This window comes from Heterodontus francisci, chromosome 8, assembly GCF_036365525.1.
Source record: "Heterodontus francisci isolate sHetFra1 chromosome 8, sHetFra1.hap1, whole genome shotgun sequence".
Classification (NCBI taxonomy): Eukaryota; Metazoa; Chordata; class Chondrichthyes; order Heterodontiformes; family Heterodontidae; genus Heterodontus; species Heterodontus francisci.
Genome location: NC_090378.1, coordinates 21,574,822 through 21,600,341, shown reverse-complemented (window position 1 = coordinate 21,600,341; position 25,520 = coordinate 21,574,822). Strand labels below are relative to the sequence as shown.

Here is a 25,520-nt window from a genome sequence, read left to right as displayed (position 1 = left end):
CCTTTTCCCAACAGAAGGGATTGGGTGGCCCCTGTATCCCTAAATATGACCATGGGCTGGAATTTTACGCACCCGCCCAAACAGCTGGAAGGTGATGGGGAGGGTGTAAAATGGAGCAGGAGGCTCCGGGGGCCCTTCCCGACCCACTCCCGCTGCCACTTCACCACTTTACGCAGGGTGACAGCAGCGAAAAATGGCCCGCCTGCCTCAGCCCAATCAAGGCTCTTAAGTGGTCACTTAACGGCCACTTCAGGGCCTCCGCTCACCGCCACGGGGATTTTACCCGTGGCTGGTCAGGCAGCCCAGGCCCGAGAGAAGCCACCAGACAAAAGCAGGCGGCTTTCTGACGGCCTGGGGTGGAGGAGCCTCATGATCAAGCACCCTGTGCTCGATGGTGGGCCGCCCCCGTTGCCTCAACCATCCCAACACCCAACACCCAATCGACCACCCTTGCCTCACTGGGGCCCAACCGATCATCCCCGGCAAGGCACCAAAAACGTACCTTCATTTCGGGGCTCCCCAACATCTTCTTTGCGATGGCTAGGTTGCAGTCCCAGCAGTGGCCACTGCTCCCACTGCGATGGTGCTGCTGGGACTAAAAGCTGCCAGCTCGCTGATTGGCCAGCAGCTCCATTAGGTGGGACTTCTTGCCACAATGAGGTAGAAGTCCCGCCTCAGACCAATTAAAGGCCCGTAGATCGCAAAATGCGGTCCGGATCCCCAGGCCAGATGGAGGCGGGTTCGCCACTGACTTTTCAGTCGGTGGATGGCTCCTTTCCGCCGAGGGAAAAATTCCGGCCACAGGCTTACTCGCCTCACTTGAGGGGCATGGGGTCACTTTTCCTCTGGACAAAATCTCCTCAGGGATTTTGTTAAGTTTTCCCGCACTCTCAGCAGTAGGTTACTGGGTTTTACTACCGCAGTTAAAGCCACAGCCTGATCTGCTGTGTTTTCCATCAGGGCTCCTTTTTCTGCACTGTTCTGGTGTACCCTGATTAAACCTATGGGTTTTCCCCATAACTTCCAGCAGTCAGCTCGAAGGTGACTTGTCTTGTTACAATGGAAACATGCAGGCTTCCGGGTGTCACTCCTGTTTTCAGCACTTTCCTTTTTGGCCTGAGGAGGGCCCCCTGTGTTTCCAGCTCTCCCTTCTCTCCCATGGCTGTTCATCCTCCTATCACTCTCCCACCTTTTATCCTTTTCAGAATTTTGGAGGTGATTTCGGGAAGGGTTTCCTTTGGGGTGAGGGCTTGTGAATAAGTGTATAATTATCAGCCAGGATTGCTGCCTGCCTGCCTCTTGGAACATTTGGTTCCTCCATGTAGTTTCTTATGGAAAGGGAAGTGAGTTTTTGAACTCCTCGAGGAGGATCATCTCTGTGAGATTTTCATAGGTGGGCTCTATCTTAAGTCAAAAGCAAATTGCTCAACCCTTTCGAACTCGATGCAGGTTTGTTCCGGCTACTTTCGGAGAGTTTGGAACTTTTGGCGGTCGCCTCTGGTACTCGCTCATATGCGCTCAGGAGAGCATTTTTAGTCATCTCATAATCTGATGAACTCTCATCGGGCAACAGTGAATAAACCTCATGGGCTTTTCCAGTTAGTTTGCTTTGCAATAACAGAGTCCAGCTGTCTACTGACCACTTCAACTGTTTGCAAGCTTTTCAAAACAGATGGAAAATGCTTCCACATCCCCCTCATTGAACTTTGGTCTCAACTGGGAGAACTTTAAGAGCTCAGCACCCAGTCCTGAGCTAGGGGTAACTCCCTCACTAGTGGTGCCTTCACTGGGTACATTGGGTCTTCCCCTGTTCAGTTCGAGCTGCCTTAAATCTCTTTGGAAAGCTCTTTCTTTTTCCCTTTCCTCCCTTTCTTCTTCCTTATCCACAAATTCTCTCTCTTCTCTCTCTCTCTGGAATTCTAATTCTAATCTCCTCTGTTCTAGCTGTATCTTAGTTAATGTTACTCTGTTTCAGATTCTATGCCTGTCTCTGGTTCTTCAGTGTCAATTTTAAAATGATTGGCCACATGTTTTATGATTTCAGGTTTCCTAGCTTTTGGACAGATAGTAATCTCCAACTGCCCAGCTACATTCCTCAACTCTTCAACAGATAGAGCTTTTAATCTGGCCCAGGTTACTTCACTCTGTTCTAGGCAGGTACTGGCCTTGAATGTGGACATTTTAGTACTCTAGCACTGAAAACCACAAGAAATCCTGTATTGAAGCTTTTAAATTATTACTAGCAGTCAATTTGGTTTCCTGCTTCAAATTTTCCATTTGTCTTTGGGTTTGGTCCCGGATGTGAGCCCCCAAATCTCTGTTGTGGTCAATTGAGGAGGGGTCGAAGGGCTTCCCTCTTTTCCCTCTCCTTGTTAGACCACAACAGTTTTAATTCTTTCTTAAAGTGGATGTACTAGCCAATTCAGTAGGTGTTTGATTACTTACTTGCTATGATCATAACAAGAACCAATAGGACAGGTTTTCTTGAGTTAACAAAGAAACAGGTTAACTTTATTGTACCTAATAAAATAATAGACAACGCACCAACTTTCACTCTTACACACACACTCTGGAGGTTTATACACACACAAATAGGTTACAGAGTGGTAAAAGGTAGATTGGTTGAGTTAAGAGTCCATAAAAAAGGTATACAGTCTGTGAAGTTTGGTTATTCGGCTAGCTTCTAGCTGAATTCAGTGGGCCTGAGGCCTTTAGTTTGAAGAGGTAGACGACAGGTTCGGTGAGTCTCTTGGAGATAGTGATGCGGATGATTTCCTCCAATGGGGTATATGCTTGTAGCCGGAGTATGCAAAGGTGGTCAGTCAGCAAGCAGGATTTGAAAGCTTTCAAGCTGGAATGGAGAGAGAGAGAAAGACAGGGATCCCCACATAGGGTCTGCTCATGTCAGAGTCCAGTTGCTTCTCCTCCGCTGCAAAGAAAAACACCAGTTTAAAACCGCACATGGGGAGGGGCTTGTCACATGACAGTCACTCAGTGATTTGAACATAGCAGTTAGCAGTATTTCTTCTTGCTGAGAGAACAGGTAGTTCCTTTAAACTTCATAAGTCCTGGTTCTTGCTGGGAACTTAGCAGACATTGTGTCTCTCTTCTCATAGTCCTTTGTAATGTAGGATACAGTGCAGCAAATTAGGTGATCATCTTAAGCTGAAAGGATGACTGCTGGAAGCTTGTCTTTTTAAAAATATCTTTTAAAAATATAAATTCAGATCTCCAGTCAGTGGATTAAAGAAAATTATCAATCAACAAAACAGATTGGCATAACAGTAGACACAGTGAATGTTTCATTCTCATGCGATAAACTATTTGCCAGTAATAACGGTGCAGCAAAACTAATCTATTTTCTATTTTCAATTTCAATATCCAATTTCCACTTATACTTTTCAATAGCTTACAGCCAGTAAACAAACCTACTCAGCAGAGAAAAAATACATAATTTAAAAGATTTCTCTCTAAAAGTCACCAATAACCTGTACATGGTCATAATTAATTGTATAATGCCAGTACTACCAATTAATATTTATGCTTAATGATTGTTTAATCTCCATACACTCAACAATTAGGAAAGCACACCAAAAACTATATGATGCTACAAGTAATATTTTACTTTTGCTTACATTTGGTGACCCTCACACCACACTTAAATATCTTGGCTATGTCTTGAGTTAATGTAAATTCTTGAACTGGAATACATCCTAGCTGGGCTTGAATTAAGCTGTAAGAGAGGAAACAAATTCTATGTCAAGTAAAAATTTAAAAAACTTTGTAAAAAGGTAAAGGAAATAATAATTTAGCAATTACAACATCCATTACATAGTTAATTTTATGTAAGATTTTAATCATTTATTCAGTAGGTTTATGGTTCTTGAACCTACAAAGTGTGATAATATACTTTCTTAACTTATTTGATTTATAATGCTATTCTAATGAGAACATTGCCAATCATGGCATTAATAGTAAGAATTTATTTGTTTGTCATTCCGTACTAATGTATCTACTGTTGGTCCCTCCTTGGAAGAATACTTCAGGTCAAAGCTCTATAGTGGTCTTAACCTTAAGTATTATGTGAAAGTTATTGATTATTTTTTAAACCAATTATTTATTAGGTTGATTGCACTTTTACCTTCTTCATAGTTTTGTGACGAGGCATGGAAATTTGACACTTTTTTTGATTAGTGAGAATCCAAATACCTTCCCCACTGGTCGTTTCTCGAGTCAAGGCTGGATCATGAAACATCTAACATGGAGTTTCAAAGAGTGGAGGTGTGCATCCCTACTAAGCTCCTGAACTATACTAGGCTACTGGACAAGGCTAGGTGTCTCCCATGCTGGGATGTCCTTGCAACTCCTCTTGGTTCATATTGCTCAGAGTTCTAGAAGCATACAGGAATTTTTTTTAAAGTACAAAAAGAATTGGAAATTAAAGTGCCACCAGAAAAAAGATACAGATTTGACACCTATGACAAAGACGCCCATTAACAGATAAATTTATAGGGTTGATTCCCATTTGACTGCTTCTCACTAGCCTCATATATACACCTGATAATCAACAAATTGATTTGAATTTAGCAAGAATTCAATGAGAAATATAAAAATCTGATCTGGCATTTCAAAGAATGGAGATAAAATGAAAAAAGTTGACAATGTCAAAAATTGAATTTTATATATATTATATCAAAACTGTTATGATTGTTGTGGGTTTACTCTGCATTTTTATGCTCTGCTTTATTGCATAACCCCTGGTTTCAGCAGCAGTTTTTTATATAAGTGTCACAATTTTTAATTGCAGCATTCTACTGTGTTATTTAAAAGCATTTCTCCTTATATACAGTGTAATGTTTCCCCAGTTGTTGACCGATGACTTGGTTTTTGCAAAATATTGACAATCATTGAGAGAATCAATGGGTGCTGGGGAGGTACCAAAAGATTGGAAACAAGATAATATGGTACCCATGTTGAAAAGGGTGACAAAACTAGCACAGGCAATGACAGACACATGAGTCATACTTCCATTCTATGTAAAATAATGGAATTTATTGTCAGGAACAAACTTGGGAATCACCTATACAACAATAACCTAGTTAATAGCAATCACTATGTATTCAGAAGGGAAAGATCCTGCCTGACCAACCTCTTTGACTCCTTTGAGGAAGCAGCAAACCAAGTAGATTGTGGAAAGCCCTATGGTGTGGTGTGCCTCGACTTCCAAAAAGTTTGACATAAAAGGCTAATAATTGAACTCAAAACTGTGGGAATGAATATCTGACTGGGGTACATCAGAAAGGTGGGAAAGTAGGCCAGAACATCCATAGGCTGGCTCTTGGCCTCTGTAGGTACTTTCCGGTTGGGAGGTATAGTAGCAGTGGCACATTTGGAGAGGAAACTACATCAATTCCAAACAGGGTTAGTTGAGTCAGAGTGGACATTGCTTGGAATCTACTGGAGAGCTAATAGATCATGAGAGGGCCAGTACATGCCTTTCAGACAGAGGAAAGAATGCCCACTTGGATCTTGGACCCCTGATTAGTTTGAAGAATATTTTGACTTTTAGAAACCTAGTTTTTTGGGAGAGCAGCCAGCCTTCACCACAATTACTAGCCTCTCCAAGTAGGCGGGCACCGAAGATGCCCCACTCATGGTGTGTTCAACTTTCAGCGATATTGTAGTACAATAAGCAGCCTTGAACCTGCTCACTCTGGTGGGATCAAGTCACATGTGGTAACATCCTGGCTTCATTCTGCCACAGGTGGACGGGAAATTAACTTGCCAGTGTGATTTTCCACTGGAAAACTGCTGGGAATTAAATCCACCACAGTATATCTTCTGAGTGACTGTGAGCAATGCCTCAAGATCTACTAGTCTTACAAATCTGATGCTATACATTCAACATCTCTGAGCTGAAAGCCTTACTAGTAATTTTTAAGTTTGTGAAGGAAGCATTGTTACCCTTCAAATACATGTGATTTGGCAAATCATGAACACCTAAATCTAAACAATATGACTAAAATCACTTGTTAAATATCATGACTGTAAATTCTCTTACCAATTCACTTTCATTTCATTTGTTTTAATCTTTCCTTCTATAGGGAACCTGTGTTAAATGAATCAGAGGAAAGATCAGTGTAACCTTGGGCAATCAGTGTTTTAACTATAAAATAAGTCAACCTATCATGGGGAAATATGGTGACACATGGGGCTGGATTTTACCTTAGGCGACGGGGCTTCGCCACCGCCTAGCCCGGGGATGCGCCCCACATTTTATGGGTCCCCGGGCTTTAATTGTCCCGAGGCGGGACTTCCACCCGCCTGAGGGAGGAGGTCCCGCCTCATTGAGTTGCCAGACAATCAGCGTGCTGGCAGCTCTTAGTCCCAGCAGCACCACCAGGAGCAGCAGCCACTGCTAGGACTGCAGCCCAGTCAACCAGATGGAACTAGGTAAGTTGGGCATGCCTCACCAGGGGGATTGGTCCCCCCCGGCGCGTGGAAAGGCTGGCAGCTATTGCTGGGCGGCCTTTCACGGCCCCAGCACACCCGCTTGCCATGGGTAAAATACCCGTGGAGGCGGGTGAAGGTCCTTAAGTGGCCATTAAGTGGCCACTTAAGGGCCTTGATTGGTCTTGGGCAGGCAGGCCGTTTCCCCCGCCCCCCCACAGCCACCCGACGCTGTAAAGTTGACTGGAGGTGGGAGCAGGATGAGTAGTCCTCCCAGAGCCTCCCACTCAATTTTATGCCGCCCCCACGCCACCATCCGACCCGCTGGGGTGGCATAAAATTCAGCCCATTGTCACAGAATCATAGAATGGTTTGAGCACAGAAGGAGGCCATTTGGCCGATCGTGTCCATGCCATCTTGCTGCAAGAGCAAGTTAGCTAGTCCCATACTGCTGCTTTTTCCCCGTAGCCCTGCTAATTTTTTCTCTCCAATTCCTTTTTGAAGCCACGATTGAATCTGCCTCCTCAACACTCTCAGTCTGTGCATTCCAGATCCTAACCACTAGCTGCATAAAAAAGCTTTTCCTCATGTCACCATAGCTTCTTTCATCAACCTTAAATCTGTGTCCTCTGGTTATCGACCCTTCTGCCAACAGGAACATTTTCTCCCTATCTACACTGTTTAAACTCCTCATGATCTTGAACACCTCTATCAAATCTCCTTTCAACCTTCTCTTCTCTAAGGAGAACAGCCCCAGCTTCTCCAAATCTATCCGCTTAACTGAAGTCTCTCATCCCTGGAACCATTCTTATAAATATTTTCTGCATGTTCTTTAAAGCTTTCAGATCCCTCGTAAAGTGCAGTGCCCAGAATTGGATACTATACTCCAGTTGAGACCAAACCAGTGTTCTCGAAAGGTTCATCATAACTTCCTTGCTTTGTACTCTTATGCCTCAATTTTGTTATGAGAATGCTTCGATTTTTTGTAAAATATGTTTTTAAGGACTTGTAGTTGAATTGTGGACATTGATTCATCAGGAAGCTTGAAAAGATGCTGAAATTTGTGTTTTTTGAGGGCGGTCACTTGAGGGTTTCCTGGACTTGGCTTGTAAACAAGCCCTTACTGGAAGGCACCTGTTTTCAGATAAAATACCAGCAGGGAGCTTGTTGTTTTGACTTGGAGAAGATGTTTCCAGAGAATTGACTGGTTAAGATTTATAGAGGTCAGGAGGCTTATCTCTTGTGACATTGTTTATGGTTTCGCTTTCGACAGCGAGTTGGAGTGTAAACTGCTTGGACGACAGCTGGCTTTTGCCTGCCAAGGAAACCCAACTCATCTCTTTTTCTCTCTTGGAAAGAAACCCTGCGCATCCAGTGTGTTAGTCTCCTCTTTCCTCCTGTATTTGAATAAACCCTGCATATCGAATGTGTGGGAACAGAAACCCCTGTTGCTGCATTTCTGCTGTAAGGCCCATCTGAAGCCTCTGTAGCTGGATTTGTTGGAAAGCCTACCCAAACAGATCTTCAACATCGCCTGGAAGAACTGTTGTAGCAAGATCCCAGTGACAGCTGTCTATATGCATTTGAGTCGCCAAAGCAAAACAAAGGACATCTTTCCATACCTTCTTTTATTTTCTTTAAGAATGAGCAAGTATTCAGCCTAAGTGTTTTTTTTGTCTGGTTTTTTTTTGTAACAGCGCTCCAAAGGGAACGTCCCTTTTATTTCTCTGCTGAATGTGTGTGTGTGTCTGTAAGGTCAAAAGGGAACTTTAATATTTCAATCTGTGTGTTTATGCTTTACTTCATTACTGGTTAAGACTTGTTTTATAATCAATGGATAATTTTGTTATTAAAGAAACCTGGTTGGTGTGTGTTTTATTCTGGAATAAAAATAGATTCTATGATTGACCGTATCAGTAAGTGGAAAAAAATTTTAACATATGTTGTGACCTATGGAGAAGTGGAACTAGAATAAACAGTGCACTCCTCCCGCCTCAGTCGTAACAATTTATAAAGGTCAGGATCCCAGAAGCCTTTTTAACTACTTTCCCAACCTGCCCTGCCACCATCAATGATTTGTGCACATATACCCCCAGGACACTCATCTTTATCAAATGTTTTCTTAAAATCAATATATAAAACATCCACCACATTCCCTTCATCAACCTTCTCTGTTACTTCATCAAAAAATTCAATTAGATTACTCAAGCATGATCTGCCTTTTACGAATCCATGCTGGCTATCCTTAATTAACTCAAACCTCTCCAAGTGCCTGTTGATTTTTTCCCTGATTATTGTTTCTAAAACCTTACCCACCACTGATGTTAAACTAACTGGCCTGTAGATGCTAGGACTGTCCTTACACCCTTTATTGAATATCCTCCTCACAGTTCACAATACTATCAAATTTTGCGCCAACTGCAAATTTTGAAATTGTGCCCTGTACACCCAAGTCTAGGTCATTAATATTTATCAAGAAAAGCAGTGGTCCTAATACTGATCCCTGGGGAAATCCACTGTATACCTTCCTCCAGTCCAAAAAAACAACCATTCACCAATTCTTTCTGTTTCCTGTCACTCAGCCAACTTCATCAATCCTCTCTGTTACTCATCAAAAAATTCAATCAAGTTAGTTAAACAAGATTTGCCTATTACTACATTATAGTCAAAATCTCCAATTATATTTTAGAAAATGGATCACACAGCGCTTGTTTTTCGACAAAAGCACATGCTTAAGGTTCACATATGGGGCTGAATTTTATGGGCCCCCCTGAGGTGGGACTGGAGGCAAGGGGGCACGGAGAATCTTCCCGCTGCAGCTGGTATATTACCATTGTTGGGAGGGGGTTTCCTTCGCCACGCAGGAAGGTCGCCTTGTGACACGAGGCGACCTCCCTATGGGCTTGCAGGGGGTGGGGAGAGAGTTGATCCCTCCTTCATGGGGTAATCTGTGGCCCACGGAGGACACCCGCCAGAAACCAATTCACCCCCGTGACCCACCTTCCCCTGGACTGTAAGACCACCCCCTCACCGGGGCCTTCCAGACTGGCCCTGGTGAACCCACTTCACCTACCTCTGCTCCGGTGTTCCGGCACTGGGCCTGAGTCCAAGGCCTCTGCAGTACTGGCAGTGGCCACGACTCCTGGTGGCACTGCTGATACTGCGGTGCTGCGGGCCCTCTGATTGGCCAGTAGCTCATTGATGCGGGATTCCCGTTTTATAAAGGGATGGGGATCCCAGCTCCTGAAACTTTGATAGAAAAAGACTGGAGGATCACTATGGTGGCGGAGAAGGGTAGGGGGCAGGAAAAGGCAGAGGTGGGTACCCCCCGTGTTTTCGGGCTGGCGGTGGCAGCCCCGCCTCTTACACAAAGTCTAGCTGACGGTGTGCAGCCTGCATGTATTCATTTTGCGGCAGGTATGCACTGCACACTATATTGGTTAGGGCACCATTTAGTCACCTAAGCTGCTCACCTGAAATAGACAAAAGAGGGCCTAACATCTACTTTAGGCCTATTTCCAAAATTGGTTTGTGATTGATGTGACATGTATGTTTTTCTAAGGCATAAAGCAGCAAAACCAATGGAGTATAATGGGATTTCTGCACATTGCCACCAAAAAGGTAAGTTTATTTACCTGCCCATGGAGCCGGAAGGAGTAGGGGTTCTCATTATGGCTCTACATTCATACTGCAGGTTAGCGGCAAACACTGCTTGCCTCACTCTCCTAATTTTTCCTAACCCCCACCCCCACCAGGTCTCGTGATAGGTCCAATGCTGATGTCCCAGTCGGCTGATCTTCACCTTCTTTGTGACTGATACATTGCCACTTGGGGCATGACTGGCATCCCCAGAACATTTGTTGTGTCTTGATGATGTAGGAGGACCAATATTGTGTGGTTCTCTTGCTGATCAGTTTTGGAGCAGCAGATCATTTCTGTGCTGGGTTCAAATCTGACATCGGGCCAAAGCAATTTCTAGGCGCTCGTAATACAAAGGTTATGAAGTTGTGACAACATCATGATCAACGCTTTTTTTTCTCTCTACGTCACTTCCACCAGACCACACAACCCGATGACTTTTTTCTCATTTAACAGCTGTTTCCCTTTTCCAACATTATTTTTCATAGTGTTTTATTGAGTTTGTAATAATAGAAATATATTATAGAAGTAGAACTGTACAAAACACCATTTAACAAAGTAGCCAGCAACAGACTATAGAGAATTCCATTTTGTACAAAGAAATGAAACCTATCCTTGTTCTATGTAAAACAGATTTCAGCCGATTGTACATTTTTCTGTTTTCAAAGGTCAGCCATCCATCAAAGTACTCAGAAAGAGGCTCCAAACTTTGCAATATGTGTCAGATTAGTTTTTAGGAGTTTGTAATAAGTACCAAATGGCACATTCTCAAAACTTGTAAAATCTCAATTAAATTGTTTTTTCAGACTACATCTGGAGATTCCACCATAAGCCAAAAAAAGGCCACATGCTTTCACAAAAGCCAACTGCTGTGAAGATGGTCTACATTCACATCATCTGCTAAAACCCTACTTTTCTATGAAAGATTATCCTTACTTAATCATACGAACATATGAACTAGCAGCAGGAGTTGGCTATTTGGCCCCTTGAGCCTGCTCCGCCATTCTATAAGATCATGGTTGATTGGTTTGTGGACTCAATGCCACTTTCCTGCCTACCGCCGATACCCTTTGATTCCCTTGTTTATCAAGAATCCGTCTGCCTCTGCCTTAAAAACATTCAATGACCCTGCCTCCACTGCTGTCCAGGGAAGAGAGTTTTAGTCCCTCCCACAAGGGGAAACATCCTTTCAACATCCACCCTGCAAATTCCCCTCAGGATCTTACATGTTTCAATAAGATCACCTCTCATCCTTCGAAACTCCAATGAATACAGACACAACCTGTCCAACCTTTCCTCTCATAACCCTCTCATCCCGGGAATCAGTCGAGTGAACCTTCTCTGAACTGCTTCCAATGCAATTATATCCTATCTTAAGTAGGGAGACCAAAACTGTACACAATACTCGAGATGTGGTCTCACCAATGCCTTGGTACAACTGTAGCAAAAGATCTCTACTTTTATATTCCATTCCCCTTGCAATAAATGGCAACATTGCATTTGTCTTCTTAATCACTTGCTGTACCTGCATACTAATTTTTTGTGTTTCATGTACCAGGACACCCAGATCCTTCTGCATCTCAGAGTTCTGCAATCACTCTCCATTTAAATAATATGTTGCTTTTCTATTCTTCTGACCAAAGTGGACAAGGTCATACTTTCTCACATTATACTCCATCTGCTAAATCTTTGCCCACTGACTTAACCATCTATATCCCTTTGCAGACTCCTTATATCCTCTTCACAACTTACTCTCCTACCTACCTTTGAGTCATCAGCAAACTTAGCAACCACACATTCTGTCCCTTCATTCAAGTCATTGATATAGATTGTAAAAAGTTGAGGCCCCAGCACTGATCCCTGTGGCACTCCACCAGTTACAGCTTACCAACCTGAAAACAACCCATTTATGCCTACACTCTGTTTCCTGTCAGCTAACCAATCCTCTATCTATGCTAATATGTTACCCCTTATACCATGGGCTGTTATTTTGTTTAGTAACCTTTGATGTCCATTGTCAAGTGCTGCAGAATATGTAGTACAGGAGACCATTCAGTCCACTGAGCCTGCGCTGCCTTTTTCAAAGAACAATCCAGTTAGTTCCACTCCCTTGCTCTTTCCCCATAACCCTGCAATTTTTTCTCCCATGAATATTTATCCAATTCCCTTTTGAAGGCTACTATTGAATTTGTATCCACTGCCATATCAGACAGCGCATTCTAAACGTTAACCACTCATTGTGTAAAAAGTTTTTCCTTAAGTCACCTCTGGTTCTTTTGCCACTCACCTTGGATCTTTGCCCTCTGGTTATTGACCCTTCGGCCACGGGAAACAGTTTCTTGAAATAAACTCTAAACCCTTCATGATTTCAAACATCCCTGTCAAATCTCCTCTTAGCCTCCTCTGCTCTAAGAACAACCCCAGCTTCTCCAGTCTATCCATGGAACTGTAATCCCTCATCCCTGGAAAATTCCAGTAAATCTGTTCCATACCATTGCCAAAACCTTCACATCTTTCATAAAATTTGATGGTCAGAATTGGACAAAATACTCCAGCTGGAGCCAAACTCACATTTAATATAGGTTCAGCATAACTTCTTGGCTTTTGTACTTTATGCCTCTATTTATAAAGCCCAGGTGCCCATATGCTTTATTAATTGCTTTGTTAACCAGTTCAGTTGCCTTCAAAGATTTGTGCACAGGCATTCCCTGGTCTCTCTGTTCTTCGACCCCCTTTAAAATTATACAATTTCATTACACAGGATTGATTAAACCAATTAGCTTGTACTGTCTCTTTTCATTCTTCCAAACAAAATCACCTCACACTTCCCTGTGTTGAATTTCTTCTGCCATGTGTCCACCCATTTCACCAGCCTGTCTATGTCCTCTTCTCACTGTTTACTACACTTCCAAGTTTTGTGTCATCTGCAAAGTTTGAAATTTAAGGTGGCAAACTGTAATTAAACATTACAAAATTGGCAAAGCTAAAGACACCAATAAAGCAGTTATAAATAAACTACTCATGGAGTGCTTTCTTGTGAGTTGTTAAAGTTTGCTTCGTTATGCAAATGCAATCTCCATTCTGAAGTATCTTACAAGTAACGTGACCAACATCACGTGGTGGTAATTCCTGTCTTTGTTTAGTCTGTTAAAAGTCTTTTTCTTATTTACTGTTAGCTGCACATTTGTAAACTCCTTGAAATTGCAAATAACATGACTAGCATTACCTGATGGTAATTCTGTTCTTGTCTTTGTTCAGTGTATTAAGAACCTTCTTCTCATTTACTCTTAGTTGAACATCTGTAAATTCCTTGCAGTTGCAGATTAATGTGACCTATCATACAAAGTATAATGTGAGATTTCTATGTAAATGTAGCATCAATGCAAACTAGTTTCAACTCAGACCGACTCCGCAGTAATAAGGGGGAGATTTTCCTGTATCTGTACTGTACACCACATTGCTGAGGCTCAAATACTGATTAAAATCTTGTGGATCAGAATATGCACCTATAAAGGAACCTGCACAATTTTCCTCCATTTAAATTAACAGATGGAAAATTGGATGGGTTCTTTTTCTAAGCTTGCTAGCCCATTTCATAGAGCAATTAAGAGTCAACCACATTGCTGTGGGCCTGGAGTTACATACAGGCTAGACCAAGTAAGAACAGGAGGTTTCCTTCCCTAAAGGATATGAATGAACCAGTTGGGTTTTTAACGATAATCCAGTAGTTTTATGAGCACCATTACTGATATTAGCTTTTTATTCCAGTTTATTTCATTAACTGAATTTAAATTCCCCAACTGCTGTGGTGGGACTTGAGCTCACATCTTCAGATTATTAGTCCAAGTCTCTGGATTACTAGTCCAGTAACATAACCACCATGCTACCCCACCCATATAATCATCATAATTCTCTATTTTATTGTAGTCAGAAAATTTATGAAGCTGCTTTCCAGATCCACATAGAACTTTAAAAGTATGCCACCTGAAATAGATGCTTCATCATTTCTATATCTTCAATTGAAATTTCCTATATGTTGCTTCAATAAGTTATCAAATTACCAATTCAGTTAAAGTCTCATTTCCAGTGACCAAGTAGAAAAGTTTCATTGTATCGAAAGCAATGCAATAACGAGCCATTAGTCTCCCAGTTTCTATTAAATATAAAGGCAAAAGTTACCATACTATCAATAATACTCTGTTGTGATGTTTTTAATAAAAAGTAGAAAGGTGTATTTGAATTTATGTAAAGATATTTTCACCTGTAGGCTTGAAATTGATCTCTTCATCCATTTTTATCAAACCAATAGAAGACAATGCATGCAAATTCTTCAGGCATAATTCTGTTTTAGAAATAAGAACGGATTTTTATTACACAGGATTGATCCGTTGGTAACACCTTACAAATAAACCATTTTCATTGGCACATGGATCTCAGTTCAACATTACAAATAAAGATATCTTTGAAATAGTGGCCCCAAAAATCCACAAACCATATCAGCACAGCCTGCTCTGCCCACTCAAATGCATATTTGGAATTCAGGCACATGCCACCCAACCTGCCCCTACCCAAAATTTTTCATCCATTAATTTCAATGGCTTAAAAATTAGAGTAAAAACTTGCCCAATTTTACTGCTATGTATGTTGCCATGCTAGGCCCCCACCTGCCAAGAATGAGGCACATTAATTTTGCCATGAACATTGATTTTAAACTGCTACTGGAGTGAAGAAAGGATTTGTTAAACAGATAAGCCGTGGCTGGAAAAGACATTTGCATATTAACAGACAGTGTTTGGAAGGATGAAGCAGCCATTCCCTGACACATTCAACCCACAATGGACTTTTGATCACCAGACGTTGAAGGTGAGGGAGCTCGCATTCCAGGTTGACTGCTAAGATGGCCGAATACACAAACAGACATGGTCAAACCAGCTAGTCACATAACTAACCTGCTGGGCAATCTGAGTTTTTTTGAATTTGTACAAACAGTTTGGGCAGAATGCTCCTGGACTGAGAAGGTTGCTCCAGGCTGTACAAACAGTTTGGGCAGAATGCTCCTGGACTGAGAAGATCGCTCCAGGCTGGCTTGCGACAGCCTCTCCTGTCTGCCTGCTCCCATCTCTTTCTCACATACCTCTGAATCCACATGAACCCCAAAAGAGAAAAGTCTCCTACAGCGAAGAAGGTTTAAGAAGAATACTGGGCCCCAACGAAAAGCAAGATCCACCTACCATCAAAGACTCTACAGTGAACTCGAAGACCCGTAACAAAAACTCTTCAGATATTGCCTCAAACTTTTCCACTTTATTTCTTCTGCTCTTTTCTGTCTCTATTTGCATGTATGTATCGCATATGCATGCTAGCGTGGGCGTGTTGTGTATCCATAGGCGTCAACCGAATTAGAGTTTAAGTGTAAGTTTAATAAATTTCAACTTTTCTTCTAAAACCTAAGAAAGCCTGTTTGTGCTGGTTTCTTTGCCTTAGATGTGTAGATGAGGGTGAAGCAGTTGATGTAGTCTACATGGACTTCAGTAAGGCTTTTGATAAGGTCCCGCATGGGAGATTGGTTAAGAAGGTAAGAGCCCATGGGATCCAGGGCAATTTGGCAAACTGGATCCAAAATTGGCTTAGTGGCAGGAGACAGAGGGTGATGGTCAAGGGTTGTTTTTATGATTGGAAGCCTGTGACCAGTGGTCCACCGCAGGGATCGGTGCTGGGATCCTTGCTGTTTGTAGTGTACATTGATGATTTAGATATGAATATAGAAGGTATGATCAATAAGCTCGCAGATGACACAAAAATTGGTGGTGCCGTAAATAGTGAGGAGGAAAGCCTTAGATTACAGGACGATATAGATGGGCTGGTAAGATGAGCTGGTAAGATATGCAGAACAGTGGCAAATGGACTTTAATCCTGAGAAGTGTGAGGTAATGCATTTTGGGAGGACTAACAAGGCAAGGGAATATACTGTCATAGTCATAGTGTTATACAGCACAGAAAAGGCCCTTTGGCCCATCGTGTCTTTGCCGGCTATCAAGCTCCTATCTATTCTAATCCCATTTTCCAGCACTTGGCCCGTAGCCTTGTTTGCTATGGCATTTCAAGTGCTCATCCAAATACTTCTTAAATGTTCTAAGGGTACCTGCCTCTACCACCCTTTCAGGCAGTGTGTTCCAGATTCCAACCACCCTCTGGGTGAAAAAGTGTTTCCTCATATCCCCTCTAAACCTCTTGCCTCTTACCTTAAATCTATGCCCCCTGGTTATTGACACCTCTGCTAAGGGAAAACGTTTCTTCCTATCCACCCTATCTATGCCCTTCATAATTTTGTATACCTCAATCAGGTCCCCCCTCAGCCTTCTCTGCTCTAAGGAAAACAACGATAGCCTATCCAGTCTTTCTTCATAGCTGAAATGCTCCAGCCCAGGCAACATCCTGGTGAATCTCCTCTGCACCCTCTCCAGTGAAATCACATCCTTCCAATAGGGCAAGAAACAAAGAGGGCCATAGTGCAAAATAATTCTAAGATGACTAAGAATGCTATAAAGACAAGCCTAAAGGCATTGAGTCTCAATGCGCGGAGTATTCGCAATAAGGTAGGCAAATTAACCGCACAAACAGATGTAAATGGATATAGTTGTGATTACGGAGCCATGGCTGCAGAGTGATCAAGGATGGGAACTGAGGGGGGACCTGATTGAGGTATACAAAATTATGAGGGGCACAGATAAGGTAGATAGGAAGAAATGTTTTCCCTTAGCGGAGGTATCAATAACCAGGGGGCATAGATTTAAGGTAAGGGGCAGGAGGTTTAGAGGGGATTTGAGGAAAAACCTTTTCACCCAGAGGGTGGTTGGAATCTGGAACACACTGCCTGAAAGGGTGGTAGAGGCAGGTACCCTCACAACATTTAAGAAGTATTTAGATGAGCACTTGAAATGCCATAGCATACAAGGCTACATGCCAAGTGCTGGAAAATGGGATTAGAATATACAAGTGCTTGATGGCTGGCACAGACACGATGGGTTGAAGGGCCTGTTTCTGTGCTGTAAAACTCTCTGACTCTATGACTCATGGAAGGCATAGATAAAGAAAAGCTGCAGAAATAGCTCATTGTGAATTCGCACTTCAAGTTCATTACTGATGCTAAGTCAGTTTCAGCTTTGTAGTGATGATAAACTTGAAGTGCGTACATTGGGTACTAAAGCCCAAACTAACTCCAGAAAGTCTCACCAAGCTTTGCTCCAGAGCCAGGTCAAGTGTGATTCCAGATTCATGTTGCATTTACACTTCAGAAGAAATTTTCCTGGGTCTGCGCTCAGTCACAAAAGTTTTTTTTTATTTGAAAGCTTAGAATTCTGTGTGTTTTTAAAAGGCTGAGAAAAAGGATTTTCTGTAAACATTGAATGCTGAAACTTGGTGTTTGAACAGAGTGGGACAGACTGCAAGGCACCAAACAACAGACAGGGAAATGACAGGTCACATGACTTGATTGTTAGCATTTCAGACTCTCTTTTGCATTGTGGAGACTGGTAAGCTGGACCGGCAGGAGGCAGAACAAACTGGCTGGGACCTGTTTTTTGTAGAGCAGAAAGAAGACCTCTCCCTGAAAAAGAAGGCTTGCGTCTCTTGCAAAAAGAAATTCTACATTTGAAGTGGTGGCTGTGGTCTGCCTGGAGAGAGTAAAAAGACCCCTGGAGAGGAAAAGACCCAGGAAAAGAGGAGTTGCTGCTCTCTGTGGAGAAAGGCTCCTTTGTTGTGAGGAAAGTCTGCATTTTAAAAGGTAGCAGATTCCTATTGCCTCCAGTCTCGGAATAATCTCTGCCTCAGGAGTGATTCCTGTTGCCTCTTATGTTTTGGGAGATCCTGAAAGCTCAAGAAAGCTTCTATTGATAGACTGCTATTTAAAAACTCAAGTAGACCTATTGTTACACCCTTTGCTGAAAGATCTGTGTGATTCCTGCTGCAGTCGAAGTGCCGTGAACGCCTACCCTTCACAGACTGTTCATCAACCTCGCTTGGAGCGTCTTTGAGTGGCATCCGACTATTCGACTTTGGGACACCTTACCGATGCAGAAATATCTGACCAGAACATGACAACCTAATTATTTTATTATGCCTAAGTAACAGTTGTAAACTAAAACATCCTTTTCTTCAGTTAACCTTTTTTTTGGAATGTTTTTGTATGTGCATGAGAGTTAGGAAAAATAAGAAATTTGCAAAGAATCCTTTCATATATAGAGTTATCTCATTATTGTTTAAGACTTCTTTATTAATAAATAGTTAATGTTGTTACTGTTTGAAGAAACCTGGTTTGGTGTGCTTTATTCTGGGGGACAAATAGAGTGTTTAATTTGGCTGTTTTCCAATAGTTGGGAAACTTTACTAATATGCTATGACCTGTGGAGTAGTGGGACTGAATTAACAATGTTTTACTCTTGTCTTGATCCTAACAGCTCAGACAAACTGGATCATTTAGGTGCAGCAAATACTGGAAAATTGGGCACTGGTTGAGCATATGCCTAGGAAAAGAACCCACCTAATTTTCCATCTGTTAGTTTAAATGGAGGAAAATTGTGCAGGTTCTTTTACAGGTATATACACAAGATTTTGAAATTACATTTCTTTCTTTTGGGCCTCCTTATCTCGAGAGACAATGGATACGCGCCTGGAGGTGGTCAGTGGTTTGTGAAGCAGCGCCTGGAGTGGCTATAAAGGCCAATTCTGGAGTGACAGGCTCTTCCACAGGTGCTGCAGAGAAATTTGTTTGTTGGGGCTGTTGCACAGTTGGCTCTCCCCTTGCGCCTCTGTCTTTTTTCCTGCCAACTACTAAGTCTCTTCGACTCGCCACAATTTAGCCCTGTCTTTATGGCTGCCCGCCAGCTCTGGCGAATGCTGGCAACTGACTCCCACGACTTGTGATCAATGTCACACGATTTCATGTCGCGTTTGCAGACGTCTTTATAACGGAGACATGGACGGCCGGTGGGTCTGATACCAGTGGCGAGCTCGCTGTACAATGTGTCTTTGGGGATCCTGCCATCTTCCATGCGGCTCACATGGCCAAGCCATCTCAAGCGCCGCTGACTCAGTAGTGTGTATAAGCTGGGGGTGTTGGCCGCTTCAAGGACTTCTGTGTTGGAGATATAGTCCTGCCACCTGATGCCAAGTATTCTCCGAAGGCAGCGAAGATGGAATGAATTGAGACGTCGCTCTTGGCTGGCATACGTTGTCCAGGCCTCGCTGCCGTAGAGCAAGGTACTGAGGACACAGGCCTGATACACTCGGACTTTTGTGTTCCGTGTCAGTGCGCCATTTTCCCACACTCTCTTGGCCAGTCTGGACATAGCAGTGGAAGCCTTACCCATGCGCTTGTTGATTTCTGCATCTAGAGACAGGTTACTGGTGATAGTTGAGCCTAGGTAGGTGAACTCTTGAACCACTTCCAGAGCGTGGTCGCCAATATTGATGGATGGAGCATTTCTGACATCCTGCCCCATGATGTTCGTTTTCTTGAGGCTGATGGTTAGGCCAAATTCATTGCAGGCAGACGCAAACCTGTCGATGAGACTCTGCAGGCATTCTTCAGTGTGAGATGTTAAAGCAGCATCGTCAGCAAAGAGGAGTTCTCTGATGAGGACTTTCCGTACTTTGGACTTCGCTCTTAGACGGGCAAGGTTGAACAACCTGCCCCCTGATCTTGTGTGGAGGAAAATTCCTTCTTCAGAGGATTTGAACGCATGTGAAAGCAGCAGGGAGAAGAAAATCCCAAAAAGTGTGGGTGCGAGAACACAGCCCTGTTTCACACCACTCAGGATAGGAAAGGGCTCTGATGAGGAGCCACCATGTTGAATTGTGCCTTTCATATTGTCATGGAATGAGGTGATGATACTTAGTAGCTTTGGTGGACATCCGATCTTTTCTAGTAGTCTGAAGAGACCACGTCTGCTGACGAGGTCAAAGGCTTTGGTGAGATCAATGAAAGCAATGTAGAGGGGCATCTGTTGTTCACGGCATTTCTCCTGTATCTGACGAAGGGAGAACAGCATGTCAATAGTCGATCTCTCTGCACGAAAGCCACACTGTGCCTCAGGGTAGACGCGCTCGGCCAGCTTCTGGAGCCTGTTCAGAGCGACTCGAGCAAAGACTTTCCCCACTATGCTGAGCAGGGAGATTCCACGGTAGTTGTTGCAGTCACCGCGGTCACCTTTGTTTTTATAGAGGGTGATGATGTTGGCATCGCGCATGTCCTGGGGTACTGCTCCCTCGTCCCAGCACAGGCATAGCAGTTCATGTAGTGCTGAGAGTATAGCAGGCTTGGCACTCTTGATTATTTCAGGGGTAATGCTGTCCTTCCCAGGGGCTTTTCCGCTGGCTAGGGAATCAATGGCATCACTGAGTTCCGATTTGGTTGGCTGTATGTCCAGCTCATCCATGACTGGTAGAGGCTGGGCTGCATTGAGGGCAGTCTCAGTGACAGCATTCTCCCTGGAGTACAGTTCTAGGTAGTGCTCAACCCAGCGGTCCATCTGTTTGCGTTGGTCAGTGATTATGTCCCCCGATTTAGATTTGAGGGGGGTGATCTTCTTGATGGTTGGCCCAAGAGCTCTCTTCATGCCATCATACATTCCTCTGATGTTTCCGGTGTCTGAGGCCAGCTGAATATGACTGCATAGGTGTTGCCAGTAGTCGTTTGCGCAACGCCTAGCTGTTCTTTGTGCAGTACTTCTGGCTGCTTTAAGTGCTGCGGATGTTAAATCGCTGGGGGCTTTCTTGTAGTTCAAAAGTGCAATGCGCTTAGCGGCTATGACAGGTTCCAGCTCTTCATTATGAGATTGAAACCAGTCTGCATTTCTCTTCGCACTTTTGCCGTAGGTGGTCAAAGCTGACTCATAGATGGCGTCTCTGATGTGGGCCCACTTGGTCTCAGCATCCCCTGTGGGAGTGTTTTGAAGGGCTGTTACAAGTGAATTTAGAAATTTTTGTAACAGCTGTGGGTGAGAAATTCTGCTCGTGTTGATGCGCGGGTGGCCCTTCTGCTTGGAATGATGCAACTTCTTTGGTCTGAGTCTAACCTTGCTGCACACCAGGGAGTGGTCGGTGTCGCAGTCCGCACTGTGGAAGCTGCGTGTGATTTGAACACTGTTTAAGGCGGCTCGCCTTGTGACAATGAGGTCTAGCTGGTGCCAACGACGTGATCTTGGGTGCCTCCATGAAACCTGGTGACAGGGTTTAGTGTGAAAGAACGAGTTGGTGATGCAGAGGTTATGATAGGTACACAACTCAAGCAGTCTCTGCCCGTTCTCATTCATCCTTCCAACGCCATAGCGCCCAAGGCAGGAGGGCCATGAGTCATGGTCGGCCCCAACCCTGGCATTAAAGTCCCCCAGCAGGAATAGGTGTTCGGTGTTGGGGATGCTGCTAATGATGTTATGGAGTTGTTCATAGAACTGGTCTTTAGCTTCAGGTGCGGAGCAGAGTGTTGGAGCATAGATGCTGAGTAGGTGTACTGGACCAGAGGTGGTGAGCAGTCGGATGGACAGTATGCGTTCCGAGCCATTTGAGGGAGGCTCTATCATGCTGAGCAAGGAGTTTCTGATGGCGAAGCCCACTCCATGCTGTCTTGGTTCTTCAGGATCCCTGCCCTGCCAGAAGAAGGTGTAGTCTTGCTCTGCTAGAGAGCCACTCGCGGGGAGGCGAGTCTCCTGAAGTGCTGCAATGTCCACATTGAGTCTACTGAGCTCGTTGTTAATGATGGCGGTCTTCCGAGAATCGTTGATTTGTGTAAGGTCTTCCGACAGGCCAGGACACATAGTTCTGACGTTCCAGCTTGCAAAGCGAAGGGCTGGTACCTTCTTTCCTTTTTTCATGTTGTTTGGTGCGGTGTATCAGTCCACCTTTCGGGCAATGACCCTGAGCTCCAAGCACCCATTGAAGCAGGCAGACTGTGGCGGGACAGAACCTTATTGACCGGGGGCTGCCCGGTTTGAGGCGGGCGGTAGCTGTCCAGTGAGGTGCAATGACCTCTCCCACCGACAAAGGCAACCCGTGGCGCCCAGTTTCTACGCCAATTTATCTGGACTTATAACCCGTAACTGCTGCCTTCCGTGTTGTTTTAGTCGCTGTGAGGCAACTATGGAGTGACCTCTCCATGGCGCATGCCTGGGCAAATTTATGGGGGTTGAGAGTTGCCCAGTCGTCAAAACCCCCCTCTCGGCCTTTCTGGTGGGGTCCAAAGGAGTGCAGGACACGACGTTTGGCACCAGTATGGCTGCAGGAACTGCCGGAAACATGCCAAAGGTGACACATGACCGCCTACGGGGTTCCGCTCCGGATTTTCTGTTAGGGTTTACTCCCTTAGCCTTGGTCTCTCCTGAGACGCCCACAAGGCAGTGGGGTTGTTGGGGCCCCTACACAGGTGTAGGATGGTGCCGGTGGGAGGAGGGGATGTAAGGGGGAGGGGTTTGAGCCTAGGCAATCCAATGTACCCAGGTACAGATCCAGGAAAATCTCCCCTTATCACTGCAGAGTTAATCTGAAGTGCAACTGGTTTGTACTAATGCTACTGTTGCACTGTGAATGGATTGTCAATCACATTTTACCCGCCTCTATCAGTGTTAGTACGATTTCCAAAACCATACTTTTGGAAGGTATATTTAACTTTCTTCTGCTTGATCTGGATTTAGTGGCATGATGGAAATGGTTACCAGTCTGAGAAGATTAATGGTTGGGAAATTATGGGTGCGGAATGTGGAATTTTCCGATATGTTTCTGGTGTACACCACGCATGCTGAAATCCAGGCCAATGTTTCCTCATGATGGAAACAAAAATGTTGTTGTGCATTTTGGCCTCCTGCTGGGTGCCAGGAAATGACAGAATTGGCTATTTTGATATTTAAGAAATGACTTGCATTTATCTAGTGCCCTTCATGACCTCAGGATATCCCAAAGCACTTCATAGCCAAAGAAGTTCCTTCAAAATGTAGTCATTGTTGCAGTGTAGGAAGCAGTTTCCTCGGTACTGCACTGAAGTGTCAACCAGGTTAGGAATTCAAATTTCTGGAGTGAAGCTTGAATCCATAACCTGACTCAGTGGCACGAGTGCTACCACTGAGCCAAGACTGATACATTTATCAATAAATTGCAATAAAACCATTTACATGAATCTAGTTGAAAAATGATTACTTACATATAAAATGGGCTTACTTTCCTTTTTTAATCAACAAACTGTCAGCATTAAATTACATTGAATAATAGAATTGCTGAAAACACCAGAATACATTTCTTAATTGTTATTTAAAGAATTACAGGCCTATGGGAAGAACTCTGACTTGAATGGAAAGGAAAATTGGGCGGGTCTAACAGGCGGCTGATCCAATACAGCTGGATTTACACCCTTGCTAAAGTTGGAAGTCCCACCCTATCGTAAATTTCAAGTTGGTAAAGAGGCTCCCATAATATGTTTCAATTACAAAGAAAGATTAAAAGTAACATAAGTACCTTGCAACTTTGCTTCAATTCCAGCTCTACCAAGTCCAGTAGCAAAACCTCAGGGAAAAAGAGATGTTATGTTTGAAATTGTTGCATTCTTTGGTGATTTAAAATATACTTTTTTCATCTGTATGTATTACTGTTAATAACTATTAGACCATAATAAAAATCCACTGGGATTAACATAAGTTGTATGACATTAGTTTAATGCATTATTTGAAATTTGTTATTTTCTGTTATTTTCACAGAAACATTAACATACCAACTAAAAATAAATTGATATTGTCTCTTTATGAAATTGCATCCTTTACTGTGATTCTGGTTATATGAATCCTCCTCTACTCCATTGTATACAAGGCCATTGCTTCACCAGAGTGCAAAAAAAAAACAGATTGTATACATTGGGTCAACAAATGAGGAAGAATTTATATTTTTGGTGACATTTTTGTGCTCATCATGGCCAGAGTCTTTAGTATAGCGATAAGGAATACTTTTGATGTTTGCAACCCCTGTCAGCAGTCCCAGGCCCAGTATACCATTGCTGGATGAGAATAAGACTCCTTCCGACAGGCTCAAAGTAGCTCAATTGCAACTTCAGAATAATATCTCATTTCTAACTGAGTGATATCTACCATTTCTCACAACAAGCATTTTATTGCCTTTCTAAAATGCTGCATTACAGGAGGTTTACAAATTAAGTTGAGATTTCCCAAACTGATTGTACATTGAATCATGACAGATGGCAGAGACAAAACATTAATCTCATCAATCTGGATCAAATTTGAATACAAATCCAAGAAGTGAAAAGACAATGTTGTAATCTAATGTGCTACTCTGTTAGGAAGTATTTGTTCTTACCATAGTGGTTTGGATTTTTAAGGGCTCTTATGTAAAGAAATGTTGATCGTATCCACTCCAAAGCCACATTGACATCAGTGATGGTGTTCAGTATTATCTCTGCATTCAGATGTTCAACAAGATGCTTGTGTAAACTACCAACAGAAAGAAGTGTGAGACCTCAAAATTCATAGTCTTCAAAATTTGTTATCTAGCACTTCCAGATGAAACCTCTGGAAATATTTTAAATGTAATAGTTTTACACAAGAAATATAAAACCATAAGATAGATATACAATGGGTACCAAAAATATACAAACTGTCAAGTGACATTCAACCACATTAACCAACAGCACCTCAATCATTTTTCTGTCCAGTTTCTATCTTTCTTCTGCTATTTGTTCAATCCCTCCATGAAGGTATGTAGCCTCTGCTGGGTCTTTCCCACAGTAACACAACCATTATTAGGAAGGCAATAATTACAAGATTAAACCTTTGACATACCACTCCACCACGGCAAACATTGGTCTGCGAAACAATGCAACAGCACATTGCTCAATAAATTTGCATTTCTTCTCCTCATTTCTTTCTCATCGATGAGAGAAGAAAGATATCGGTGGCATTATTCATTGTCAGTTGGAGGAGCAACTAAGAGGTGAAAATCTGGGTGGGCTATGCTCGCACTTAGTGGCTGAGACTTTATCCGGGCAACTGGGATCTCAACATCTGGCAAAAGCAATGACAGGAACCCCGCGAATCGAGTGTCAATTAGGCACTTAACTGGACAGCGGTGGGCCTTCCCTGGTGATGGATGGCCCACCCTCTGAGAGCTGCTGGCCATAGCATAGGCCAGCGGCTGTTTAACTGAGCAGTGCCATCACAGAGGCGGTGGTTGCTGCCAGTGGAGCACCCAACCGAGGCCCAGGAGCAGCACTGGACCCAGGCCTCAGGTAGGTCAGGATGGGAGGGGTCTCGCGGGGTTCACAGGGGAGAGGGGTGTAGGGGCATTGGCAGCAAGGGCAGAGGGATCCGGGTCCGTAGTTCAGGCACTGTGCCTTTTAACAAGGGACACTACCATCACCCCCCCCCCCCCCCCCACCCCAC

General features: G+C 43.4%; 1 protein-coding gene across 1 annotated transcript in view; it reads right to left on the bottom strand.

The window, feature by feature from the left end:
- Positions 1–25,520, bottom strand: part of hfm1 (helicase for meiosis 1) — a 186,011-nt gene that overhangs the window by 83,657 nt on the left and 76,834 nt on the right. The window contains exons 18-24 of the mRNA XM_068038040.1: positions 24,439–24,572; positions 23,590–23,637; positions 14,351–14,431; positions 14,151–14,242; positions 13,316–13,422; positions 6,062–6,109; positions 3,636–3,733 (exon numbers count right to left, since the gene is read on the bottom strand). Of these exons, the coding sequence (XP_067894141.1) occupies positions 3,636–3,733; positions 6,062–6,109; positions 13,316–13,422; positions 14,151–14,242; positions 14,351–14,431; positions 23,590–23,637; positions 24,439–24,572 (608 nt within the window). The remainder of the gene's footprint in view (positions 1–3,635; positions 3,734–6,061; positions 6,110–13,315; positions 13,423–14,150; positions 14,243–14,350; positions 14,432–23,589; positions 23,638–24,438; positions 24,573–25,520) is intronic.